General features: G+C 41.2%; 1 protein-coding gene across 2 annotated transcripts; it reads left to right on the top strand.

The window, feature by feature from the left end:
- Positions 1 to 27: 27 nt before the first annotated feature.
- Positions 28 to 25,211, top strand: LOC143298816 (pseudouridylate synthase 1 homolog). 2 transcript variants are annotated; one of them, XR_013057437.1, is made up of 17 exons: positions 28 to 290; positions 3,397 to 3,468; positions 4,844 to 4,941; positions 5,887 to 5,980; positions 6,711 to 6,779; positions 7,338 to 7,404; positions 8,337 to 8,437; positions 12,777 to 12,804; positions 15,007 to 15,085; positions 16,807 to 16,852; positions 17,833 to 17,926; positions 19,356 to 19,471; positions 19,897 to 19,971; positions 20,915 to 20,985; positions 22,670 to 22,814; positions 23,448 to 24,729; positions 24,826 to 25,211. XR_013057437.1 is itself a non-coding variant. In XM_076611807.1 (16 exons), exons 1-16 carry the CDS (start codon positions 201 to 203, stop codon positions 23,913 to 23,915), a joined length of 1,713 nt encoding a protein of 570 aa, XP_076467922.1. In that variant the 5' UTR covers positions 28 to 200; the 3' UTR covers positions 23,916 to 25,211. The 2 variants fall into 2 exon arrangements, 1 of the variants encoding a protein (XP_076467922.1); XM_076611807.1 differs by having other exon boundaries at positions 23,448 to 25,211.
- Positions 25,212 to 25,342: the final 131 nt, after the last annotated feature.

The following is a 25,342-nucleotide window of genomic DNA, read 5'->3' on the forward strand; positions in this document are numbered from 1 at the left end:
CAAGGGGAATCACTCTGTTGCTTTCAATATGGCCGCTCCCGTCACTTTTCACCACGAGTCGTGAATTTTTTAAACTTATAGGCCAACCCATTACGCCTTGACCGACAACTTTGTAACGACTTTCCTGCTGTTACACTGCAATAGTTGTTTTTTTGCTTTGTTTTTTAAGTCTCAAGTAATGAGTTTGCAGTGATTTCCTCATGTTGAAGAGGGTACTGTTCACAGTGTCAAAAAAGATACGAAAGTTAATGATGGCAGAGACCGCTGTTTCACAAGCTGTCACCAGTGAAGTAAGTACAATAATGAGTATACATGTAAAACATACGTGTTGATTAATTACATTAGTGAGTGAGTGTGGTGTGTGTGTGTGTGTGTGTGTGTGTGTGTGTGTGTGTGCGTGCGTGCGTGCGTGTGTGTGTGTGTGTGTGTGTGTGCGTGCGTGCGTGCCAACTCTTTCTTAGCTAGGCAACATCAAGCAGAGCTTTGCTGACACCCTGGAGGAACGCCTTGAGTCCACCGTGCTGGAGAACCAGAATGTGGAGGCAGCATGGGGCGCACTGCATAAGACGGTGTACAACACTGCCATGAAGTGCCTTGGGCCTTCTGCCAGGAAGCACAAAGACTGGTTTGATGAGAACCGCACTGAGATCAAGCAGCTGCTGGAAGACAAACACCAAGCCTACAGAGCCCACATTGAAGATCCCAAGTCACAGTCAAAGAAAGACACTGAAGAGCGCACGCAGCACCATCCAGCGGAAGCTGCGGCAGATGCAGGATCCCTGGTTGAGCAACAAAGCTGATGAGATCTAGGGCTTTGCAGACAGGAACGACATGAAGAACTTCTATAACTGGCCTGAAAGAAGTCTACGGTCCCACCACCTCCGGATCTGCTCCACTCCTCAGTGCTGATGGTTCTACCCTAATCACTGACAAGGACGGGATCCTTGAGAGATGGGCTGAACACTTTGACAGCGTACTGAACCGCCCTTCCACCATCAATGATGAAGCCATCGACCGACTCCACCAGGTGCCAGTCAGTCAGTCGTTGGATGCCATTCCAACTTTGGAGGAGACCCAGAAAGCTATCCGTCTGCTATCCAATGGCAAAGCCCCTGGCTCAGACTCCATTCCAGCTGATATCTACAAAGAAGGTGGTATGGCGCTGACTGAGAAGCTTCATCAGCTGTTCCAGCTCATCTGGCAGCATGAGGCAGTTCCACAGGACTTCAAAGACGCTTCCATCATACACCTAAACAAGCGCAAAGGAAATCGTCAGGCCTGTGACAACCATCGTGGAATATCCCTGCTGTCCGTCGCAGGCAAGACTCTGGCCAGAGTGCTACTCAACCGTCTCAATAGCGCACCTTGAGCAAGGTCTCCTGCCAGAGAGCCAGTGTGGCTTCCGGAAAGAACGCGGGACTATTGACATGGTGTTTGCTGCCAGGCAGCTCCAGGAGAAGTGTCAGGAACAGAATGCCGACCTTTACTCCACCTGTGTCGATCTGACCAAGGCCTTTGATACTGTTAGCAGAGATGGCCTTTGGAGAATCATGGCAAAGTATGGATGTCCCAGAAAGTTCATCACCATCATACGGCAACTACACGATGGGATGCTGGCCCGAGTCCAAGACAACGGAGAGACTTCAGAACCATTCCCTGTCTCCAACGGAGTCAAGCAAGGGTGTGTTCTTGCCCCCACCCTGTTCAGTCTCATGTTTTCAGCCATGCTGACAGATGCCTTCAGAGACGCTGATGTAGGCATTGGCATCAGGTACCACACAGATGGCTCACTCTTCAACCTCACGAGGCTTCAAGCAAAAACCAAGGTGAGGACAGACACCGTCAACAACTTCCTGTTTGCTGATGACTGTGCTCTCAACGCTGCCTCCAAAGCTGACATGTGACACAGCGTCGACAAGTTCTCTGCTGCCTGTGACAGCTTTTGCCTCACTATCAGCACAAAGAAGACTGGTATGCTGTTAGGACCAGCAGCATTGTGCGAGTTGATGTTCTTTAGCAGTTTTAGTACCCATGTTTCATCAACACTGATGTCAGATATTGATGGAAAAGGGTCTCCTCCTGGTGATGGTATGCGGCTCAAGTCTTCGTGTATACGTACCGATCACCTTCTTTCACTAGTTTCAGTAAAGCCATTCTGGTGTTGTCTTTTCTGAGGTATTTGATGAATCACCAGAAGCTCTCCTGTTATGAAAACTGGCAAGGACTGTCCTCATCTGGTGGGTCAATGATGAAGTTGATGTATATATATCCAGTAGGTCTGTCTTTGGACACACTGGGCCTTATCCTTCACCACCTGTGTGAGAGAGAGAGAGAGAGAGAGAGAGAGTTTGTGTGCATGTGTGTGTGTGTGTGTGTGTGCATGCGTGAATGCATGTGAGTGTGTGTGTGTGTGTGTGTGTGTGTGTATTTGCAGTGTGTGTGCTTATGTGAGTATGCACAAGTTTTTATATTGATATGATATGCACTTGTAATGTTGTATGTATCCTAATTTGTACTGTATCTGTGTTTGTGTATGATTTTCAATATAATTTATGTTCATACCTTGTTTACTTGTTATGTAATATGCCAGTATTCCTTGTGACCCCGGTACACTTGGCAATAGAGGCATATTCTATTCTGTTCTATTCTAATATTACCCATGAATCCTCAAAAAAAAATTCTCTGGCACTGAACTGGTTAAATGTAACATTGTAGTGGCTGTTGTTACTTTTTCTAGTGATTTTTTAATTTTTTTAATTTCAATGCGAATATTTGTGATAAAAGAAGTGTATAAACATGAAGTTTAAATAATGAAAATAAAGCTTATTTTAGGTCATGACATACGTATGTTCATGCTTTAAAAGATAAAATCATGCACCCAGTGTCAATACTTTTTTCCCCAAAAAAGTCATGAGAATGTGTAAATGCAAGTGTAACATCATTTTTCCAAAGACATTGCTTTGAAAGTTTGTGTCAGAGTAATTTTCAGACTTAAGTTGGAGTTAAAAAAAAAACAAATCAGATAAATAAATAAATAAATAAATAAACATGGCATTGCCATGGCATCAGAATGCCACTAAAATGATACGGGGTGTATCATCATGAAACCTCAGTTTATGAATCCATGTCAAAATTATTAAAAACTCAGAAAGTAAGTTACTGTTTGTAGTATTTCGGTCTTGGTGGTGCCATTTGGTACTGTGGTGGTGTCTTGTAGTATGTACAGATTTGGAATTCCAGCTTTAGTAGTTTGATACACCTGACAGAGCTTGAAGAATCTGGTGAACAGGGCAAAGAAAAGAACTTGTTCCTGTGCTGGACATTAAGGGTCAATCATGGTTTATCGCTTAATGTTTATAACTTACGGTTACTTTAGTGTCCATTGTTATGTTTCAGGGTGCCAGTGAAAAGAGATCCTTGAATGATGATAACTCTTCCTGTCCTGCCGCCAAGAAGTTGAAAGTGCAGGTGTGTAGAAGAAGACTAGAACAAAACCTTTTGTTAGTTAGAAATTTCATAAATATGTTTCCAGAAAAATACAGTTCACTGTGTATAGTTGTCAACAAATATTACACCTTTCTTCAACTAAGGAATTATAATCATTTTATGAACCAGAAGAAATACATGCAAAAATAAAATAAATTCTGTGAAAAGGTATTATATTCCAGTATGAAAAAAAAACAAACATGATGATAATTTTGCATAAATATATCTGAGAAGTTACACATTAAAAGAATGTTGAATGCACAAGTGGAACAAATGTTTTCATTTTGTTCATGTTGTGTAGATTGCATTCTTTCAACAGTTTGCTTTCTTTTAAATGCAGTATATGCTTAATACCACTATTTTGTTTGAGGATTTTATTACAGGTGAAAGAAAGATTATGTGCTTTTCTTTAGAATATATACTTGTATATATCTGACTTATATGATTTAATTTTAAAGAAATACAAGTGACATGCATGAACTCATTCTCATGAGCAAGAGTAAACTCGTTTCCAGGTCTGTTTAGGCACAGAAATATCACTCTTCACTATTCAAAAGAGTATTTTTAGCAAGGCTGTGAATTGTGGAAAAGAATGGATGATTGAAGAAAAAGCATTGCTTGCAGGTTTACTAGGGAATTTTTTACTTTCACTAATTTTAGTTACATATTCTGTGTGATCTGTTTATCTGCTTTACCAATACTTCAGCCTCATGCCGTTCTGAGTTCTACCAATGTACTAAGTAAATTGTAACTATTAAGTGTTACAGCATTTCACAGTATTCATATTGGAGCATGTCTTTCTGAAAGCATAACCGCATGTTATGAATTATCAACTGATCTAGTTGTTAACACAGGTAAATAGCACAAGAAAGTGAAATATAAATACTCAAATTTAATTGTCATTGCCGATAATGTAGAAAAAAAATTGTAATATACAAATTGTATGTATGTGTTAAACGCTCTTCAAGCTACGCTTGTTCAAGTTGTTAATAGATTTAAATGTCTGTGTTGTGTTGGCATTCTTTTTTGTTGAATGAAATTCAGTTTAAACCAGAGGGATTGAAAAACAGTGTACTTTACCACATATATACTGAAAAGATGCCTGATTTCTTGAATACTTCTTTCTGTCATTCTCAGTAACTCACCTTGATGCTAAACAGAGAACTCGAGAACTCAGACTGAGGTGCCACTAAACCTTGCAGTTTGCTGTGAACATGTTAACTTGTTTTCTGTTTTATTTATAAAGTAGATTGTGTGTTAGTGTGTCAGTGTTTCCCATTTTCTTCACATTGATTACTTTTTCTTATCTTTCTCTTTCCCATAATACAATTATTTCATAGTTTTTTTTTTTCTGCAGCCAGAAGCTCCAATGCAGGGTCGTGCTGACCGAAAAAGAAAAGTGGCCCTGCTGATTGCTTACTGTGGTGCTGGTTATTATGGAATACAGATTCAAATGTAAGTAACACCCACTGCACTCATTTTCTGATAACTGTATATGAATCTGTTTCCGGTTTTATGTGCCTGAATGACAGACCATTTTACAAACTGGACTTCACAGATTGTGTGTGTTTTTGTTTTGTTTTACAAGTCTAAACTGGAAATGTATTGCAGTTTATATTAATTCTGTTATGGATTTGTGTGTATGAGTATGTGCATGTTACTGTATGAATGAAACTGAGAGTGAGAATGCATTTATGCAGAAATGTATGTGGCTAGATCTATATATTCAACAGTTTATTTTCATACTTGTTATGTTTTTTGTTGTTGTTTTTTGGGGTTGTTTTTTTGTTGTTGTCATGTTTTTGTTTTTGTTTGTTTGTTTTTGTGTTTTTTGTTGTTTTTGTTGTGATAGTGGTATACATCTCATGAGGAATTAAGCAGGATGTGCAGGAAAGGTGACTTCAGGACAATAGAGAGTGAGATGTTCAAGGTTCACTAAACTACAGGTGAATAAGGAATGCTGTGGGGTGTGCAGGAAAGGTGACATTAGAGTGATAGAGAGTGATATGTTCAAGGTTTGCTAAACTACAGGTGAATGAGGAATGCTGTGGGGTGTGCAGGAAAGGTGACATTAGAGTGATAGAGAGTGAGATGTTCAAGGTTTGCTAAACTACAGGTGACTGAGGAATGCTGTGGGATGTGCAGGAAAGGTGACTTCAGGACAATAGAGAGTGAGATGTTCAAGGTTCACTAAACTACAGGTGAATAAGGAATGCTGTGGGGTGTGCAGGAAAGGTGACTTCAGGACAATAGAGAGTGAGATGATCAAGGTTCACTAAACTACAGGTGACTGAGGAATGCTGTGGGATGTGCAGGAAAGGTGACTTCAGGACAGTAGAGAGTGAGATGTTCAAGGTTCACTAAACTACAGGTGAATAAGGAATGCTGTGGGGTGTGCAGGAAAGGTGACTTCAGGACAATAGAGAGTGAGATGATCAAGGCGTTGGTGGCTGCAGGACTTATTCCTCAGGACCATGCAGACACACCACAGAAGGTATTATGTGTTTTATGCGTGGTGTGTGTGTGTGTGTGGTCAGTGAGAGTATGTGTGTGTATGTAAGTGATTTTTTGTAGCTGGAATTGGAGTTGATACACATCTGCATGGCTGTTGGCCTTTGTTTTCTTATTTATTGTCATTTGATTTGTGTGCTAGTTTGTTCTCATTCTCATACTCAAAGTTCAGGTTTGATTTTCTCTTACGAATGGGTGGTGGGGTGGAGGGAGCAGTTGATACCCGGTTTCAGGGAAATGCTCCATGTGTCAGAGACATTTTCAGCAGCTGGCCTTATGAGTCTCCAAAGGATGAAAGAACCATCGCTTGGTTTGGTTGTGACCACACAGTTGACCCCCCGGTGGAGGACACAGAAAGGACACAGAAAGAAGCCAAGCACCCTTTGGAGTCAGTTAAATGGAAGAAAATCAACATTTTTTTTAACTTGATTTAAATTGACATGGACTGAATTGGATGTTTTTATGTTTTGTTCAAGGATTTAAACTTAATTTAAATGTTACATTGACTGAGCGAGACGTGGAAGAATTGCTCTTCGTTTTCGTGGAGCTTTTAGCATTATTTTATGTTCTCTTACGAGAGCTGATGGGTGTTCAGCTGTGAAATGGTTCTATTGCAGTCACCTTGGCTATGATTTGATTTTAGTTAGATTGTTGATAAATCAAGCTTTCTGTACCATGCGTTTGGATACAAGAATACACCGTTTTTGTTTTAGATGTCTCTGCAGAGAGCTGCTCGAACTGATAAGAATGTGTCAGCTGTCGGCAATGTCCTGTCTCTGAAGATAAGTGTCTTGTCCTTATCATATTGTAGCAGTTACTAGTTAGATATTATGGTGTGTGTGTGTGTGTGTATTTTAGTGTTGTTTTTTGTTTTGTTTTTGTTTTAATTGTGCAGCTAGAACACGATTACAAAATATAATATCATCTGTTGCTTCTAGATTTTATATCTTCTCAGTTGATATTATATCTTTTTGGCAGGAAATGTGAGAACTTGATTAAATCATGAAATAGTAGGCCACTGCTGGATATCAGCAATACATTTTAATTCAGCAGTAAAAGGATGACAGTTACAGTTGTGTATCAGGTTCTCTGATTTATTAGGACAAACTTGCTTTTAATGAAAAAGGTCAAAATCGTTTTTATTGTTGTTGGCATTTTAAAAAAAAATCTTAACTGAAACCCTCTTACAATATGTTTTGAAGTTGATATCTAATCTTTTATTGTTTTTCAATATCAAGGCATATTTAAAAAAAAAAAAAAGCAAACAAAAAAAGAAACACTGAAAATAGGATGTGTCCATGTGCATGTACATGTGGCTTATTTGTTGTTGTTTTGTTCACATGTTGTATCATGAAGGAGTATCGGAAAAAATAAACAGCCACCTGCCCCCAGAGATCAGAGTCATTGGTAAGAATTGTTGTTTTCTGTCTTCTTTGCTCAGTTTACTCTGTTTGTCACCAGAATGGAGTCATTCTTTTTAACTGGTGGTGGTAGATTTATATATGTTTGTGTGTGTGTGTTAGTGTGTGTGTGGGTATGTGTGTGTGTGTGTGTGTGTTGTGGTGGGAGGGTGGGAAGGAGGGGGATGCAGTGCTGTCTTTTCTGAAGGCATCGTTCTGTCCAGGTGGCAAGTCTTTCTCATTGTTTAGCCAAAATGACCCTTTTCTATTCCGTAAATTTTCTAACCTTTTCTTGCTGCTGCTGTTTTTTTGTTATTTTTTTCTTTTTTTTAAGAGAGGGGGGGACAAGATGCAAACTGGCCATTGCTGTGAGATGAGTGGTTATAAAAAATGATTATAAAACAGTTGTATAGATTTGAAACGCTGGCCTTTTCTTAAATGATGAGTCTGGATCAGGTAAGATAGTCCAGGTGGGGTTGTATTCTGGGGGCCATGCGGATTCAACCAGTGTGACAGTGTGGCAGATGGTAAGATGGGGCAGCATGAAGGGGAAAATATGATTGTGAAATTTTTCTGAATATTCACCCATCTAAGCAAAGGTTCCTCTACCATCTCCCCTATTCCCCACCCCTTCCTCCTCTATTCGTCTCTCTCACTTTGTGCAAGAGTACTGGGTTGAAGCGTGTGTATTACACTAGTTTAGAAGTTAGCAGGATGGAAACATTTGCCCAGACGAGTATTTGCAGAAGTGGTTTTTTTGGGTTTTTTTTCAATATCAAGTCACTTCTTTCTTTGTTTCACGGGTGGTTTCTAGGTTTTTTTCCTCTGTGCTATTTCTGTCTATGCACATGACTGATTGTGCTGAGTATGACTGGCTTACTGTTGTGTGCCTTTGCCTTACTTGTTTATGTCCACACATAAATATTGCATGTTTGACAGGCTGTGTGCGAACAACGCAAGGGTTTGACAGCAAGAACCACTGCACTGCACGGACATACAAGTACATGTTACCCACCTACTCCTTTGCACCTGTGGAAAAGGTAGTTACGCAAGCCATGTTCATTGATACGGTTGTAACATTGATAGTTCTTTTCTTGGCTCTTTTCTGATTTATTAGTGTGCTTAATTTTATGTGTGTATGCTTTGTAAAGGTTATCTGGGGGGGAGGGGGGGTTGGGGGAGGGGGGGTTATTTTATTTGATATATGTATATATACATTGTTCTATTTCTAACTTGTTTCTGGCCTGCACTGAAGGAAGGTCAAGCAGGTATCGCATGGTTTCTGTGGGCGTGTCTTTTGTTGTTCCAAGGATCAGCCTCATAGCTTCATTTTGTACTCTTTCTAATTTTAGGAGGTTGTTTTGAGACGGTGTTGTTAGCCCAAGTCCGTAGTCGATCACACTGAGGACGAGTGATTGGTATAGCAGGAAGAGGTGGCGTTGTTCAATTCCTTTGGTTGCCATTGCTTTTAAGACTGAAAGGCCCTTTTTGCATTTGAGAACAGTATTTTCCGTATGTTTTCTGAAGGTCAGCATCCTGTCGAAGTGTATTCCTAGGTAGCGTAGGCATTCAGTTTTCTCAATTTGAATTCCATCGAATGACACAGAAGGTGGTGATTTGCTCGCGGTTTTGTTGTTGAGGGTGCACAGCAACGTTTGGGCTTTCGCTGGATTGATGGAAGATCCTGTGTCTTTGCACCATTGAGCAATATTGTTTAGTTGTTTCTGGACGGCTTTAGTTCTTTCCTGAGCATCTTTCGAAGTTTTGAAGACCAGGCCATCATCCGCAAGGGTGAGCACCCGAGCGATTCCATTGTTGTTTAAGTCTGCAAGGCCCTTCGTGTAGACATTGTAGAGGACAGGAGAGAGCGGAGACCCTTGTGGCAGTCCCATGGATAGTTTAGAAGGTGCAGACATCCAATCTCCGAGGCGTAGGACGACGGTTCTTTCCTGAAGCGCTGCTGCTATCCATCTTGTCAGTGTCAAACTTACTCCATAACTTAGTAGCAGCTCCATGAGGTGCGCAAACTGGACTTTATTGTAGGCATCTTCAAGGTCAATTGCTACTGCTAGTGTTTCTTCTTTTCTTTGAAATCCTTCATACACCTCATATGCAAAAGCAGCTGCATTTTCCCATGTGGACTTACCTGTTCTGTAACCACCTTGATTTGAAGGGAGAATGTGCCTGTGTTCAAGATCCCTTGCAAGTTTCCTGGCTATCATGCGTTCCATGAGCTTTCCAGCAATGTTTTGCATGGTTAGGATCCGGTAGCCGCTTACCTGACGATGGTCCTTTCCTGGTTTTGGTATGGGTTTTAAGAAGCTGTGTGTCCAGTCCTCCGGCACCTGTCCATTGTGGAAACTGTTTTGATAGGTCAAGACCTACTTCAAAGCATTAGAAAACCCTCAAAACCCACTGCATGACGCAGTCAAAGAACCAAAAGGCAGCCGTCTAGGACGAGGAAGATCATGGATGGGACAAGCAGAAGATACAATCCAGCTAGTATGCCGACTACAAGACCTGAAAGAAACAAAAGAATGGGAGAAAAACCCCAAAAACCTCAACCATCTATTCAACACAGTCATTTCACCCACTCTAGGAAGACATTGTCGGGAATGGCCAGAGGGCAAAACAGATGCGGAAGTGAAGCTACTCATAGAAGAAAACAGTAAAGAAGAGGACATCATCATATACACAGATGGCTCAGTCACCAAAGACCAGTCTGGTTGGGGATTCACTGCGAAACAAAATGGAAAAACAATTTGGGAAGAGAATGCTGCCTACAAAGTCACAACCTCCAGCCTAACGATGGAAGTTGAAGCTGCGACACATGCCCTCCAGTGGCTATCGCCCATCCATACGCCCGGAAACCAACATGCCATGATTCTAACCGACTCAATGAACCTCATACAGAAAATTGAAAACGGAATGGGAAGCCCAGAGTGGCATAAGGCAATGCGCAACTTTCAGATTAAAAAACTCACATGGTCATACTGCCCGAGACATGCAGGTGTTAAGGGAAATGAGCGAGCTGACAGACTTGCTGGTAACGCAACACCAACGAGCGGCCTACATCTAGGAAAATTGGAAATCCTCAGAAAAGTCAAAGAATACCAAAAAGAACAGGTACAAGGCCATCACACCATCGATCGCCTCAAAGAAATAAAAGCAGAGAGAGGGAGCGGCCGCAAGTCTAACATGAAAGGTAGAGCACGATGCTTTGCAAATCAAACAAATATCGGCATCATCTCCAAACCAACATTGCGCAAATTTCTTCAAAACGGAACAGAGTCTCTGTGGGCCTTTCCAAATACAATAGACTGAGCAACACACTAGACGCCACGTTCTTGGCATCAGAGATCTTTTCCCATCCCTCTTGGCAGCCTCTGTGCGTGTGTGTATGTGTGTGTTTGTGTGGATGTGTGGGTCTGTGCTTTTGAGTGCGTTTATGAATGCGCGAGAGTGTAAGTGTACACAAGTGTCAGGAGAGATCTGTGTACGTGTGTGTGTGATGGGAGGTGGGAGTGCGGGGGGAGGTGGGGTAGAGGATGAGGTATGTGAGTGTATGCATGCCTACACTGTGGGAGCAACAGGATATTGGAACGTATATATATATATATATATATATATATATATATATATATATATATATATATATCTTTGTATATATGTGTGTGGGGTTGGGCGTGGGAGATATGGGCGTATGTGTGTGTGCTTGTACAAGTAAGTGTTCATCTCTGTGAGTGTATGTTTGTGTGTGTGTGTGTGTGTGTGTCGTGGAAGCTGCGATACGTAGACTAGAAATGAGTGTGTGGAGGAGGAGGGTGGAGGAGGTGCAAGGTAATGTGTGTGTGTGTGTGTGTGTTGGAGCTCATGTACGTTTATATGTATTTGACTGTACTTTCATATCTGTGAAACTGCATGTTTGGTGCATTTCTGTTATGCATGTGTGGGTGTATGTGTGAATGTATGTCTTCATATTTTACATTTATTCCCTTATTTATCACCATTGTTGTCTTATTTATTTATTTATTTATTTTTCATTATTAGCATTTTATTAGTATTACTATTATAATTACTACTACTTTTTTCTATATTATAATTATTATTCATTTATTTATTTATTTATTTATTTATGTAAGCTTATCTATTATTTATACCCCCGTTTTTGGGGGGTTTTTTTGGGTTTTTTTGTTTGTTTGTTTTTTTGTGTTTTTTTTCTCAAGGCCTGACAAAGCGCGTTGGGTTACGCTGCTGGTCAGGCATCTGCTTGGCAGATGTGGTGTAGCGTATATGGTTTGTCCGAACGCAGTGACGCCTCCTTGAGCTACTGAAACTGAAACTGAAACTGTTCTATTTCACTCAAGACATGGTGCTATTTCTCCAACTTTGCTTATGATCTGTTGTGAACATGCACAGACTATATGTATGCTTTTGACTGGTTTTCATTTTACCTTGAATTAATGTTGAGTCTGAATGTGAAACCATATTAAAAACACAGCTACAATATATATGATGAGTATAAAGACTTCTGCATTGAACAACTGCAGTGAAAACACAGCAGATAATTTTTCTTATATTTTGATAACTCATATTATGTTCAGTTCCCAGAATTAGTCTTGCAATGGACAATTGTATCATATTCTTTTAATTATCATTATATATATATATATATATATATATATATATATATTTATATATTTATATATCAGTGGAGATGATGATGATCATATCTGGGTTTCTTGCAACCTAGTTCTTATGCACATGCTTGTTGTTCATATTACTGTAAGAAAAGAGATTGATGCTTTCTCTGTTTCTGACAATCTGTTTTATATGTTACACACACACCTAGTGGTAACACGTCTGCCTAGGAATCAAGAGAATCTGAGCACACTGGTTTGAATCCCACTGTCACCAGTATTTTCTCCCCATCCACTAGACCTGGAGGGGTGATCTGGATGCTAATCATTCAGATGAGGCATTAAAGTGAGGTCCCGTGTGCAGCATGCACTTAGTGCATGTAAAAGAACCCACAGCAACAAAAGGGTTGTCCCTGGCAAAATTCTGTAGAAAAATCCACTTTGATAGGAAAACAAATAAAAATTGCAGGCAGAAAAAATACAAAAAAAAGGGTGGCGCTCTCAGTGTAGCGATGCACTATCCCTGGGGAGAGCAGCCTGAATTTCACACAGAGAAATCTGTTGTTACAAAAGAGTAATACAATGCAATGCAGTACATTAACACACACACACACACACACACACACACACACACACACACACACACACCAAATCAATCAATATTCAACTATATTTTTCTGTATAATGACACAATGTACGTAGTGTTATATGTGACAAATTTCTATAATTTTATTTACAGTTTATCACAAAGGATTACAGACTTCCAGGTGAGTTTCAGTCTTTCATGCCAGCAGTATGTTGTTTATGGACTTGGTTGTATTGCCTGTTGTTCGTTGCTCGTGGTGATGGTAGCCATTTGTATTTATCACTGATAGGCTGAATGCAAGGCATTGTTGTGAGATCCCCAGTATAATACATTTTAGTGAGATCCTGAATATAGGGCATGAGTGAGATCCTCTGTACAGAACGGTTTAATCACATCCTCAATATGGGACAGATATGTGATATCCATAATGTAGAACAAATAAATGAGATCCTGATCACAGGACATGTCAGAAATATTTGAAATAGAGCATGACTGAATGAGACAGAGAAGGGAGATATCCTTATTATAGAACACCCCCATGAGATCCTAGATATAATAAAGGGTATTTAGTACTTTTACTGCATGTGATTGAGGGGACATAGTGTCCATGTGCTGCTGTTAGTGTGTCATGTTTGTGGGTTTTTCCAGTGTTAAAACAAAATCCACCTTGCACTGTTTTCTTTTACTCTTCTTCCTCCATTTCCTGTGGTTCATAATAATGTGTGCGCTTGTGTGAATTTGTTTTATCTACCTGAAGATCTAGTCACCAGCCCCATCCGCATGTAATATGCAGCTTCAGTTCAAACGTGTGTGTGTGTGTGTGTGAGAGAGAGTTTGTGTGTGTGTGTGTGTGCAGTGTGTGCATGTGTGAGTATGCACAAGTTTTTATATTGATATGCACTTGTATGTATCCTAATTTCTACTGTATCTGTGTTTGTGTATGATATTCGATTTATGTTTGTATCTTGTTATGTACTATCCCCCCCAATATTCCTTGTGACCCCAGTATGGTGTGTCCATCGAGATCGATGATGACCATCGTTGTCATCCAGATGGGGGATGGGGGATGGGGGGAGGGTGGTGGTGGGGTGGGGGGAAGGATGCTCATGAATCTATCTGTGAGTGCGCAGATGGCTGAATAGTCCAATCTGCGCACGAAATGTTCGCTGACAGTTGGGGCAGACAAAGACAGGCATATCATTGTCAGGGAGCTTGTTTGCCCGTGACTTTCTGGCCTGCCTCTTCTCAACAGCTGCAGCAGTCCTGTTGGCCTCGCACAACCTGGCGCCTTTGTGCACAGCAGCGCGCCATTTGTCACGGTCCACTGCAGATTCCTCCCAGGAGTCAGGGTTGATATCAAACGCTTTCAGAGAGACTTTCAGAGTATCTCTGAAGCGCTTCTTCTGACCTCCGTGTGATCTCTTCCCTTGTTGCAGCTCGCCATAGAAGAGCCTTTTGGGCAGCCGATGGTCTGGCATGCGCGCCACGTGTCCAGCCCAGCGAAGCTGGGACTGCATCAGGATGGTGAAGATGCTGGGAAGGGTGGCTTTTGCGAGCACCTCTGTGTCAGGGGTCTTGTCTTGCCACTTGATGTTCAGTAGCTTCCTGAGGCATGTTGTGTGGAAGTGGTTCAGCTTCTTGGCATGTCGTTGGTACACTGTCCAAGTTTCGCAGGCGTACAGTAGTGTGGGGAGAACTACTGCTCTGTAGACCTTTAGCTTGGTCTCAAGACTAATGCCTCTTCTGTTCCAGACATTTGCATTGAGTCTACCAAAAGCTGCGCTTGCTTTTGCAATCCTGACGTTCACTTCATCGTCGATTGTCACATTTCGTGACAGTGTGCTGCCAAGGTATGTGAACCGCTCCACCGCACTGAGTCTCTGACCGTTGACTGTGATGTTGGGCTCAACGTAGGGTTTCCCTGGGGCTGGCTGATGGAGAACTTCAGTTTTCCTCGTGCTGATGGTAAGGCCGAAGTTCCTGCTGGCAGTGGCAAACTTGTCGACGCTGAGTTGCATGTCAGCTTCAGATCCAGCGTTGAGGGCACAATCATCAGCAAACAAAAAGTCTCTGATGATGTCTGTCATGACCTTCGTTTTTGCTTGAAGCCTTCTGAGGTTAAACAGCTTGCCATCTGTTCGGTACTTTAGGCCGATTCCAACATCGCCATCTCTGAAGGCATCAGTAAGCATTGCAGAGAACATGAGGCTGAACAGCGTTGGAGCCAGGACGCAGCCTTGCTTGACACCATTTGTGACAGCAAAAGGAGCAGATGTTTCACCATTGTCCTGGACTCGAGCCTGCATGACCCCGGTACACTTGGTAATAAAGACATATTCTATTCTATTCTATTCTATTTCATTCCATTCTATCCTATTGACAGATGGCAGCCTACAGAGAGTGAACGAGGTACTTGGCAAATATGTTGGCACTCACAACTTCCACAACTTTACTTCAGGGAGGTGGGTATCGTTGTTTCCATGTTGGATGCACATGTATGCTTTGTTTTTTTAACTGCAGATGACATTGCTCCATCCAAATAATGTCATTGTGAGACAGTGTGCTGCCGCAGTCAGTGCAGATCTTATTGTACAGTACACAATTGCTGAGTGGTTAGAGCTCTGGACATTCTGTCCTAGAGTCCTAAGTTCAAACCTCTGCTGCTCTAGTGGGTCATAGGTGGAGAATGTTCAAATCTCCCATGTCAACATAAGTGCAGACCTGCTGTTGCCTGAACCCCCTTTGTGTATATACACATGCAGAACATGAAATTTGCATGTTAAGGATCATGTATACCATGTCTGTGAATGGTGGATTATGGAAACACAAACATACCCAGCATGACGATCCTGTAAACAAAGAATAGCTTCCTAAATGTTTAGTTGAAAACAGTCATACATGCAAAAGCCCAGTCAGAGATAGGAGTGAATGCTGGAGTTGCAGCCCATGGAATGGAAGACAAGAAAAGGAGAGGGCACATCAGATTCAAAGGGGTGGATTCAATAGTAACTTTTCTCCATTTATGTAAATAGTAGGTTTGCAAAAAGTAGTTGTTGGTGTAAATTGGAGAAGACACCAGTATCTTGTTTGTTTGTACAGGTTTGAAAATTATAACCATGTACATAAGCTAGTGGGTGTATTTGTATTAATGTAATTTTGTATCAACACAATGTATATTCCAATATCAAGCGCAATAAAGGAAAGGGGGAGGTGTGGGGGGGGAAATCAAAAAATGATTTACCGTTATTTTCAGCATACAAGGTGCTGCAGCTGATAAGGTGTACTCCCTGAGTTTAAAGAAGAAGGTTATTTTGAACTAGTATATGGCACACACATCCAATAAGCCACATCTGCCATAAAGTGAAAGTCCTCCATTTTGTCTCTGCTATGAGCAGATGTTGTTTTCTGAGTAGTCCTGTCATCTTCATGAAACTGGATCAGAATCAGACTTGTTTTCATCTGTTTGTTGACTGGGCTCTGTTACTCTGTCTGCTCTGTTATCTGCTTTCTTTCTCTTTTTTTTGTACACATTTTTACAGCCTTCAGTGGAATGTACTCTGTTGTAAAGCCCCAGTTCATTAGTTTGTTCAGTCAGAATCCAGTGTGCTGGCCCTGCTTTTCAGTCCCGTCTGCCATTTTGCTTTGCATTCTGCTTTCGAAAAAAACTTACAGTTCACTTCTGATTTCTCTACTTTCACACCATAAATTGATCCCCAACACCAACAGCGCTCATTTTTCATGTCCTAAGGGTTAACTACGATCACTTTCAGTAGAAATTAGGTATAGTATGAGATTTGGTTTCAATTTCATTCAATGGTGAACATGAACCATGTCAAACTGAACAGTGGTAAGACTGAAGTGTTGCTGTTCAGCTCGATCATGAGTGTTAATTGTAATCAACAGTGCTGTCATATATTGAATTTGTTGGTCAGGTGGCCCGGCAAGGTGGTCAGAATTTAGTTTTCAGACACAGGTAGGGCGTATACAGTCTATAAGACGCAGGAGTCGGATTCGAGTTTTTTTTAAAAGTAGTGCCCTATAGGTCGAAAATTTACGTACACAAAACATGATTCCAACTACTTTATTTGTTAAAGGTTTTATTTTGTTTTTTTTTTGACAAAATATGAATTTCTGAAGCATGATCATTTTTGTACCTAAACAGTGTGCTTCTTTCTACTTGCAGAAAACCAAATGATCCCAGCTCAAAAAGATACATCATTTCCTTTGAGGTTGGTAATTATTCGGTGTTCAGATGGAACCATTATGCATACCCAGACCCATGCATGCCCATACTCATTAACACAAATAATGAAATGTAACACAGTGCTTGCATGCTTGTGCATGCATCCAGACACACACACATTAGCATGCAAGCACACATGCACACTCACACACACATGCATGTGCGTACACACAAACACACACATGCACACACAAACATACTCACTCACACACATACATTAGGGGTGTTGGGGTGGGGTTACTGCCCCATCATCTGCACTGTTATGGTGCTATTACTCCCACATCACTCACTCCAAGACCCTGCACTGCTGCTGAGTCACTTCGGTGGTTTTTAGTAGTGCTTGTTCTGATTTTATATACTTAGCACACCTACTAGGCCCCCTACTGGTGACAATAATTGTTTTGTTGTGGAGCCAGACTGAGTGAGCTTTCCCACTAGAGTGGAGACCATCAACAACAGTCCACCATGAATCTGCTGACTCTGTATACTTTGACAGGACTCACCCCAAGCTTGGAAGTAGAGGGAAATTGAAACTGAGGTCATCATGAGAGCAGGGCATGAAAGGCCATAGAAATTGACTTTTTTTTTTTTTTTTTTTTTGATGTTGTTGTTGATGATGATGAAGGATGATAATGATGATTATGTTGCTATGGAAGTCCATTTCAAGTTTGGGACTATGAAACAAGGCAGTACTCTATGCGTCCTTTCATATCCTGTTGTTTACCAGGCCCGAGAGATACAGACGCTTGCAGTGTTGGTCAGGAAAGTTGAGCAACACATCCAAAGACGCATCTGTGAAGTGGATGATGCTCAACTATGTGGTCCCAGTCTTCCCATTTAAACTTTAATTTAAGCCCACAGTACACTGAAGTCTGGGTAGGAGTCGGTAGCAGATTGAAAAACATACATTTTGGTTTATTTGGCACATCAGTAATGCCTGTCAGCAGTATGTATGTGTGGTTTCAGAGTGGAGAACCGTTTGTGAGGGAGGACATGGAGTTTGTCATCCTGACGGTCAAGGGACAGAGCTTCATGCTGCATCACATCCGCAAGATGATTGGTTAGTCACCGTGTTCTCCACCCCCACAGTACTTTGCAGAATGTAGGGAGGTGTGCTGTTAACCTGTTCACTGGCAGGGAAATATAGCTCCTGCTGCAAGGCCTCTGCCAGGGAATTTTCAGTGAAAATGGGTATAAATTAACAAGAATTTCTACAAGCTACTTTGCTTTGTCAAAAGTATACACGCTGTATGTTTTTCTAAAAGGAAATTGACTGAGCTTTCTATTAAAATAAATTTTGAAATTATGGGATGTGTAGATTATGATTTTAAGCTGGTTGAATAACAAAGTATATTTTAGCTATGTTATTCTGTGTTTCTTGATAAATGAAAGATAGCTGTATTATGAATTTTTCAACAAAAAACCAATTTAATTACACATACTTAACCGTGACCCACTAGCGCAGACTCCAGCAGGGGTCTGACATTCCTGTCCTGTGCAAACTACTATCTGCCTATGCAAATCCCCACTCTTCCAACTGGTCTCCTTCCCATTTCACTTGTTCTCTTTGGCATTCCTTTTGGCTTTGATGTTCTCATGGCACTTGCATTTTACCTTTCCTTTGCCCACTTACTTGACCACACCTCCCACACATTGCACACAAACTGTTTCAACATTTTCAAGCTCGTGATATGCAGCTGTATGTATCAGACTCAGGTCCATTCAGTGTCTGCGATTTAATTTGGGTGATCATATTCACACTTTTCTTGCTTGAAGTTGACCATTGAGACTGGTGTCGTCAGCCATGTGTGTGCTCATCCGCTTCTTGAGGTGGCAGTTGGTCAAAGTTTTCAGCCAAACGTCATGCCATAAACCATATTAGGACTGTGTTCATGTTTATTCATGATTGAAATACAGTCTTCTTTGTGGTTAGATAAAAGTAAAGACTGTTTTTCCTTCTGGCTGAAGGACAATTCAGGAAAGTCTGATGACCGGTTGGCCACAACTACAGTGTGATGGGTTGACCTGTCATGTAGGCAGTTAACAGGTTAATGTTTCACATTTTACCTGGCTTTTCACATGAATGCATTTTTAGCATTTTTGCAAGTTGCTTCTGCTCAACTTACTTGATTGCTCATCCATTTTCATAATGACTTATTTATCTATTTAGATATCCAGTGTTTTCCTGGAGATCATGATCTTTTTTAGTGAAGTCTTTCTATCTCATTCCTTTGTGTTAGAAACTGATGTGTTCTAGGATTGTCAGAAGAGCACTGGAGTCTTTAAAGCTGTGTTGTAAAGTTAGATCCAGTTTTTGTCCTGCTATACTATCTTTTTCTTTTCTGCAGCGGTAAGCTAACAACATGTGGTTTTGGATGTCATAGAGTCATGTTCAGTTTTATTCTGCAGGATGTTTTGTGTTCAGTGTATGTGACAGAAACTATTTTTCAGGGTGTAAATGATATTGTTCAATTGTGTGCCCACAACAGGCTTGATGATTGCCATTGTGCGGGGGTTTTGTGGGGAGGACGTTTTGAAGAAGTCGTGGGGGCCTCACAAAATGGACATCCCCAAGGCTCCTGGCTTGGGGCTCTTTCTCCATGAGGTCAGCGGATTCTGCTTTCTTTTGTCTCTGTCATGCTGATCAGTTATGAATGAATCAGTGTGTTTTTAGCTGTTTATTTCCTTTTATTTGTTTTCTTTGCGATAACAGGTGTTTTTGTACATACAGTTATGCTCAGCCACACACAAGCACACACCCAAACACACACACACAACATACACACACACACACACACACACACACACACACACACTTGTGATGATTTTTAAAAAAAAAATCAATTCAGTATGAGAGTCTGCAACACAAATAACAGTGTATACAACTAAAGGAGACCTTGTGGAAAAATACATGAATACAGATACACTTCCTCAGCATCAGTGATAACAGTGCATATTATGTAGCTGACAATGTTCTGCCAGTGGACTGACACGGTGAAAGCTTTTTCACTGTTGGAGTTTCTGTTACAGCTGTTCTTTGCTGGCTACAACAAGAAGTTTGGTAACGACGGAATGCATGAACCTCTGGTCTGGAACAAGTATCAGGTGAGTTCTCTTCAGGTCCTGTGTAATTGCTCCACCCTTCATGTGCAGTATGTTTGTGTGCATGCTCGCTTCATTTTTTTGCTTTTTTTTTTTTTTCTTTTTTTAATGGAAGGATGAAAGGTGTGTGTGTGTAGGGGGTGGGGGTGGTTGGGGGGGGGGGGCGATTGTGCTTAGGCCTGTAGGTATTTTTCCAAAGGAGGGGGAGTGTGGGATATTGTGGGGTGGGGGGATGGTTGTGTTAGGGCTTTTGATTAGTATGAATGAATGAAAGTTGTTCTTCTGTGATGCCTCTTTTTTTTCTTTTTTTTTTTTGTGAACTATGGAAGTGCTGCTTTTTGGTTTAATTCTTGTCTTACTCTGGTGGTACTTGATTTTTAAATGAACTATGATCTTTGTAATTGCATATTTTGTGAAGAGAGAGACAGAGAGAGAGAGAGAGGAAGAGAGATAGTGTATGTGTGCGTGGTGTGTGTGTGTGGGGGGGGGGGGGGGGAGATGAGCAATGCGGCTTGGCTGACTGAAATGGAGAGGCGCGTAAATTTCAGTAATCTGTATATTTGTATATAGCTATTTCCTTTGGTGCCAATTTAATTTATCTTTTTATTTTCTATTCATTTTATTTGTTTGTTGTTTTCTTCTTATGTTAGACATGTGCTGCTGCCAAAAAGAAAATCTCAGTACCAAAGTATAGACAATAAAGTTTGTGTATTGTGTATTATTGTATTGTGTATGTGCACACACACACGTACACATGCACACACACACACACACACACACACACACAATTGCAGTCTATTGATATTCATCCGAAGCTGTTGTCGTTTTGTTCATGGAATTAGACTGTGTGAAGAAAACAACTGAAGTACTTTTTTTTTCCTTTTTCTTTTTTAATAGATGACTTTGACATTATATCTGGTTCCATTTTGTATTGACTTTTTTTCAGGAAAGTCTAGACCAGTTCAGGGAAGAACATGTGCTGTCACACATAGCCACGTCCGAAGTGAAGGAAAGCGTGTATCCTTTGAGTGTTTTTGGACCAGTGCATCAGTGTGGTCTGTGGCCAGTTCCTCCTGTCTTTGTCACTGGGGTGCTGGTTTCTCTCTCTCCTCAGCCACTTTCTCTTTCTCTCTTTCTCACTTTTTCTCTCTGTCTTTCTCTTTCTTTCTCTCTGTTTCTCACAAAAGCTGTAGTGCAGATGCAAACAGTTTTAGTGACATTTGCAAAATCTATATCACCCCTTGTTCATATGGGGCTATGGCCTTAAATAAATAAATAATCTGAATCTGAATCTCTCTCTTTCTCTCTCTCTCTTTGTCTACAAACATCCTTCTCTCTTTCTTTCTGCCTGTCTGACCTCAACGGCTTCTCTTCCTGTTCTACCCTTTCTCCACATGTCTTAAAAACAAAACAACAACAAAATATGACCAAAACAACAACAATGAAACAAACAAAAATGTTGGAGGGGGAGGTGATACGGAGGGACTGGGCATCTTCAGACTTTCCAAGATACAAACAAAATGTTAGCAACCTGCTGACCATTCAGAGGCCTTAAATATTTGCAAGAGTCCTGTTCTGAAAGATGCAGAACAACATTCGTTATCTCCCTTCCCTTACATTTTCACTTTGACTTTTTGCATTGCATTAATTACATATTTCAAGATGAGCAGACAGCTGGTGACATAATGAAGGAAAAACATGTAACAGATTCAGCAAGTAATATTGCTTCACATGTGTTCACAGTTGGCAGTGTCAGGAACCAGTGTCATCTTTTTTTTTTTCTTTTTAAATTAATTTCTGCCCTTGATACATCTTACAAAATGCGGCATAAGCTGCCTGATCTTCACATTTCACATGTTCCATTATAGCTCATTAAAAAGATCTCTTGTCTGGCACATGTGGATGTGTATCTTAGAAAGACTGACTCTGAAACAACTAAATCCTGAGTGGGCCAGCCGTCGCCATGTTGCGATCTCACCGACCTTAACACTTTTCCCTCGCCATGTTGCGATCTCACCGACCTTAACACTTTTCCCTCGCCATGTTGCGATCTCACTGACCTTAACACTTTTCCCTCACCATGTTGCAATCTCGCCGACCTTAACACTTTCCCCCCGCCATGTTGCGATCTCACCGACCTTAACACTTTGCCCTTGCCATGTTGCAATCTCACCGACCTTAACACTTTTCCCTCGCCGTGTTGCAATCTCACCGACCTTAACACTTTTTGCTCACCATGTTGCGATCTCACTGACCTTAACACTTTTCCCTCGCCATGTTGCGATCTCACCGACCTTAGCACTTTGCCCTCATCATGTTGCAATCTCAACCGAACTTAACACTTTTCCCTCGCCATGTTGCGATCTCACCGACCTTAACACTTTTCCCTCGCCATGTTGCGATCTCACTGACCTTAGCACTTTGCCTTCATCATGTTGCGATCTCACAGACCTTAACACTTTGCCCTCACCATGTTGCGATCTCACCGACCTTAACACTTTTCCCTCGCCATGTTGCGATCTCACCGACCTTAGCACTTTGCCCTCATCATGTTGCGATCTCACCGACCTTAACACTTTGCCCTCACCATGTTGCGATCTCACCGACCTTAACACTTTGCCCTCACCATGTTGCGATCTCACCGACCTTAACAGTTTGCCGTCACCATGTTGCGATCTCATCGACCTTAACAGTTTTCCAGCATGCTGCAGTGGTTAGGAACGCTGCAGAACCACAAGTTTGACGTGATTGACCCCACACAGGAAGTGCCTCCAGACGGGGAGAACGAAAAAGACCGGACCTGGTGGAAAACCAAGGCTTTGCTCAACAGGCTGGACAAAGAGCAGGTAATCTGAAAGAAAATGGCTAAGTGGTCATGAAATCCTTGACCACAAACACTCTGAACATAGTTTTAATTACACAATACTTAACCGTGACCCACTGGTGCAGACTACGGCAGGGGTCTGGATTCCTGTCCTGTCCAAACTACTATAGTTTTATTGATAAGGTTGCAAGCATAGATTTATTATAGGAACTGAAATTTACACATTCAACTGTGTACCCACACACACACGCATGCATGCTCACACACACAACCCAGCTAACAACAAGGCTTATTGGTGTGGTAGCTAACAAACAGCAAGAAATTTTTGAAAAATAAAGAATAGAGAGAAATAAGGCCAATCATCCATTTTAACATTTCAGACAACAGCCGCTGGATGAGGGGAAAAATTATTACTTGCATGTAAGATTAGGCTCTATCCATTACTGGAAAGTACTGTAGAGTTGTAGCTGAGCTGTATTCTACATGTCTTGTAAATAATGTTGAATCCACACCACAAGCTTCCTTGGTAATTGATCTCTCTTTAGATACAGAACGAGGAGATACAGACATAAAGAAATGAACCTTTGCATTCAGTGCCAGCTGTCCTGTAAATGTGAATGAAGGTGCTAAGTGTGTAATGATGATGTCCTGACAGAAAAAGACGGGGACTGAAGCTCCAGCTGACACAGGGATTACCACAACAGCCAGTGACCAAGCTGCCTCCACCAGCACCTCCACACCCGGAACCAACTCTGAGCCAGTTACTTCCAGTGCCTGCCCAGAACCCATGGTGACAACTGTCACTGGTGGCATGTCCAGCACAATTACAGACCAAGTATCAGCGTCACAAGAGAAGCTCACGAGTGAGCCCAGAAACCTGTCCACTGCACAAGAGGAGCGGACGTCAGTGTCAGGAGAAGAGTCCACAAAGACCGTAGAAGCTGGTGTCCTGTCCAGTACTGGTGGAGAGCCAACGTCAGCTTTGAAAGAACCAGTTGTGAGTGCCAAACCCAGTGAAACGTCCCCAGAGTGTGAGGAGCATGCACCAGTTCTGCAAGAGAAGTCCACAACCTGTTCCACTTCTGCTGACAGTGCAAAAGATGTGGCCACCCAGCAGTCCTGATAAAGGATTTTTCTTTCGTGTGACTCCCCTACCCCCAGCCTCTAAAACTATCTACTCAAAATCACAATCATCGAGAAAGGAAATTCTTTCTCTGTCCAGAGATCCCAGCATGGCATAGCAAGACGGGAAATTTCTGTTGATGCAAGTCAGTTGGGGATAAATATAGGCTGATTTCATGAAGTAATGAGAGGATGATTAATTAAAACTCCATCAAAGTTACCTCCACTTTCCACCTCAGGAGAGTGTGGGGAGGTGTTAATTATACTTGTGGACATTTTTGACTGGGTGGTATATATTTGACTCATCTGTTTAAATTGTGTCATCTGCTGACTTTGATCCATCTGCTTAATTCAAATCATCTGTTGAATTTGGCTCATCTGTTTAAATTGTGTCATCTACTGACTTTGACCCACTTGTTTCACAGAGAGTAAATCGAAGAAAGGAAACACATTGGGGAAAGAAATGAATTTACAAGAGATATTTGAAGACAGCACACTTCAAAATCAGTACTATCCTTAGTTTGAATAAAGACAGGCAATTTTACTAATAGGAACTAGGCAATGACGACAACAACAGCAACAACAACAACAAAAAAACGACAACAAAACAACAACATGCGAAGTTATGTGCGCTGGGCAAAAGACTGCTTGAAACTGTCTGCATGGCCCAGTACTGAGTTTAAATCACCAGGGACAGGGAAACTGTCTGCATGGCCCAGTACTGAGTTTAAATCACCAGGGACAGGGAAACTGTCTGCATGGCTCAGTACTGAGTTTAAATCACCAGGAAAATTGTCTGCATGGCCCAGTACTGAGTTAAATCACCAGGGACAGGGAAACTGTCTGCATGGCCCAGTACTGAGTTTAAATCACCAGGGACAGGGAAACTGTCTGCATGGCCCAGTACTGAGTTTAAATCACCAGGGACAGGGAAATTGTCATACAAAGAACAGAAAATTTGTAACCTGTTTTGAGTTTCATTCTACTTTGATGTTTTTTCCTTAATGTCTGAGAAATGTGTCAAAGTATAAAAAAAAAAAAAAACACATAAAAGATTTTTCTAGAGCTGACAGCAGATCTTTATATTGCAGATAAGTGAATACCTCAGAAGCTAGACAGTTAAGTAAATTAGTTGTCATTGTGGTTTACAAATGTAACCAACAATCAATTTTCTCAGCTATATCTTTCTTTTATAACATTACTACATTTTCAGTGATCTGTGCTTTCAGTGCATCTTCAGGTCAAGTTTTATGTAATAAGTATGAAATTGTTTTATGTAATAAATTTTACAATGGTATCTTGTGTATGTGTCTGCACAATTGTTCATCTGTGTTCTTTGTATGATGTCTGTGTAAAGTAAGTATTGATGTCATCAGTGTATGTGAATGTGTGTGTGCTGCTGGAAAGGATGAGATGGAGATATTGTTT

The sequence above is a fragment of the Babylonia areolata genome, chromosome 2 (assembly GCF_041734735.1).
Source record: "Babylonia areolata isolate BAREFJ2019XMU chromosome 2, ASM4173473v1, whole genome shotgun sequence".
Lineage (NCBI taxonomy): Eukaryota > Metazoa > Mollusca > Gastropoda > Neogastropoda > Buccinidae > Babylonia > Babylonia areolata.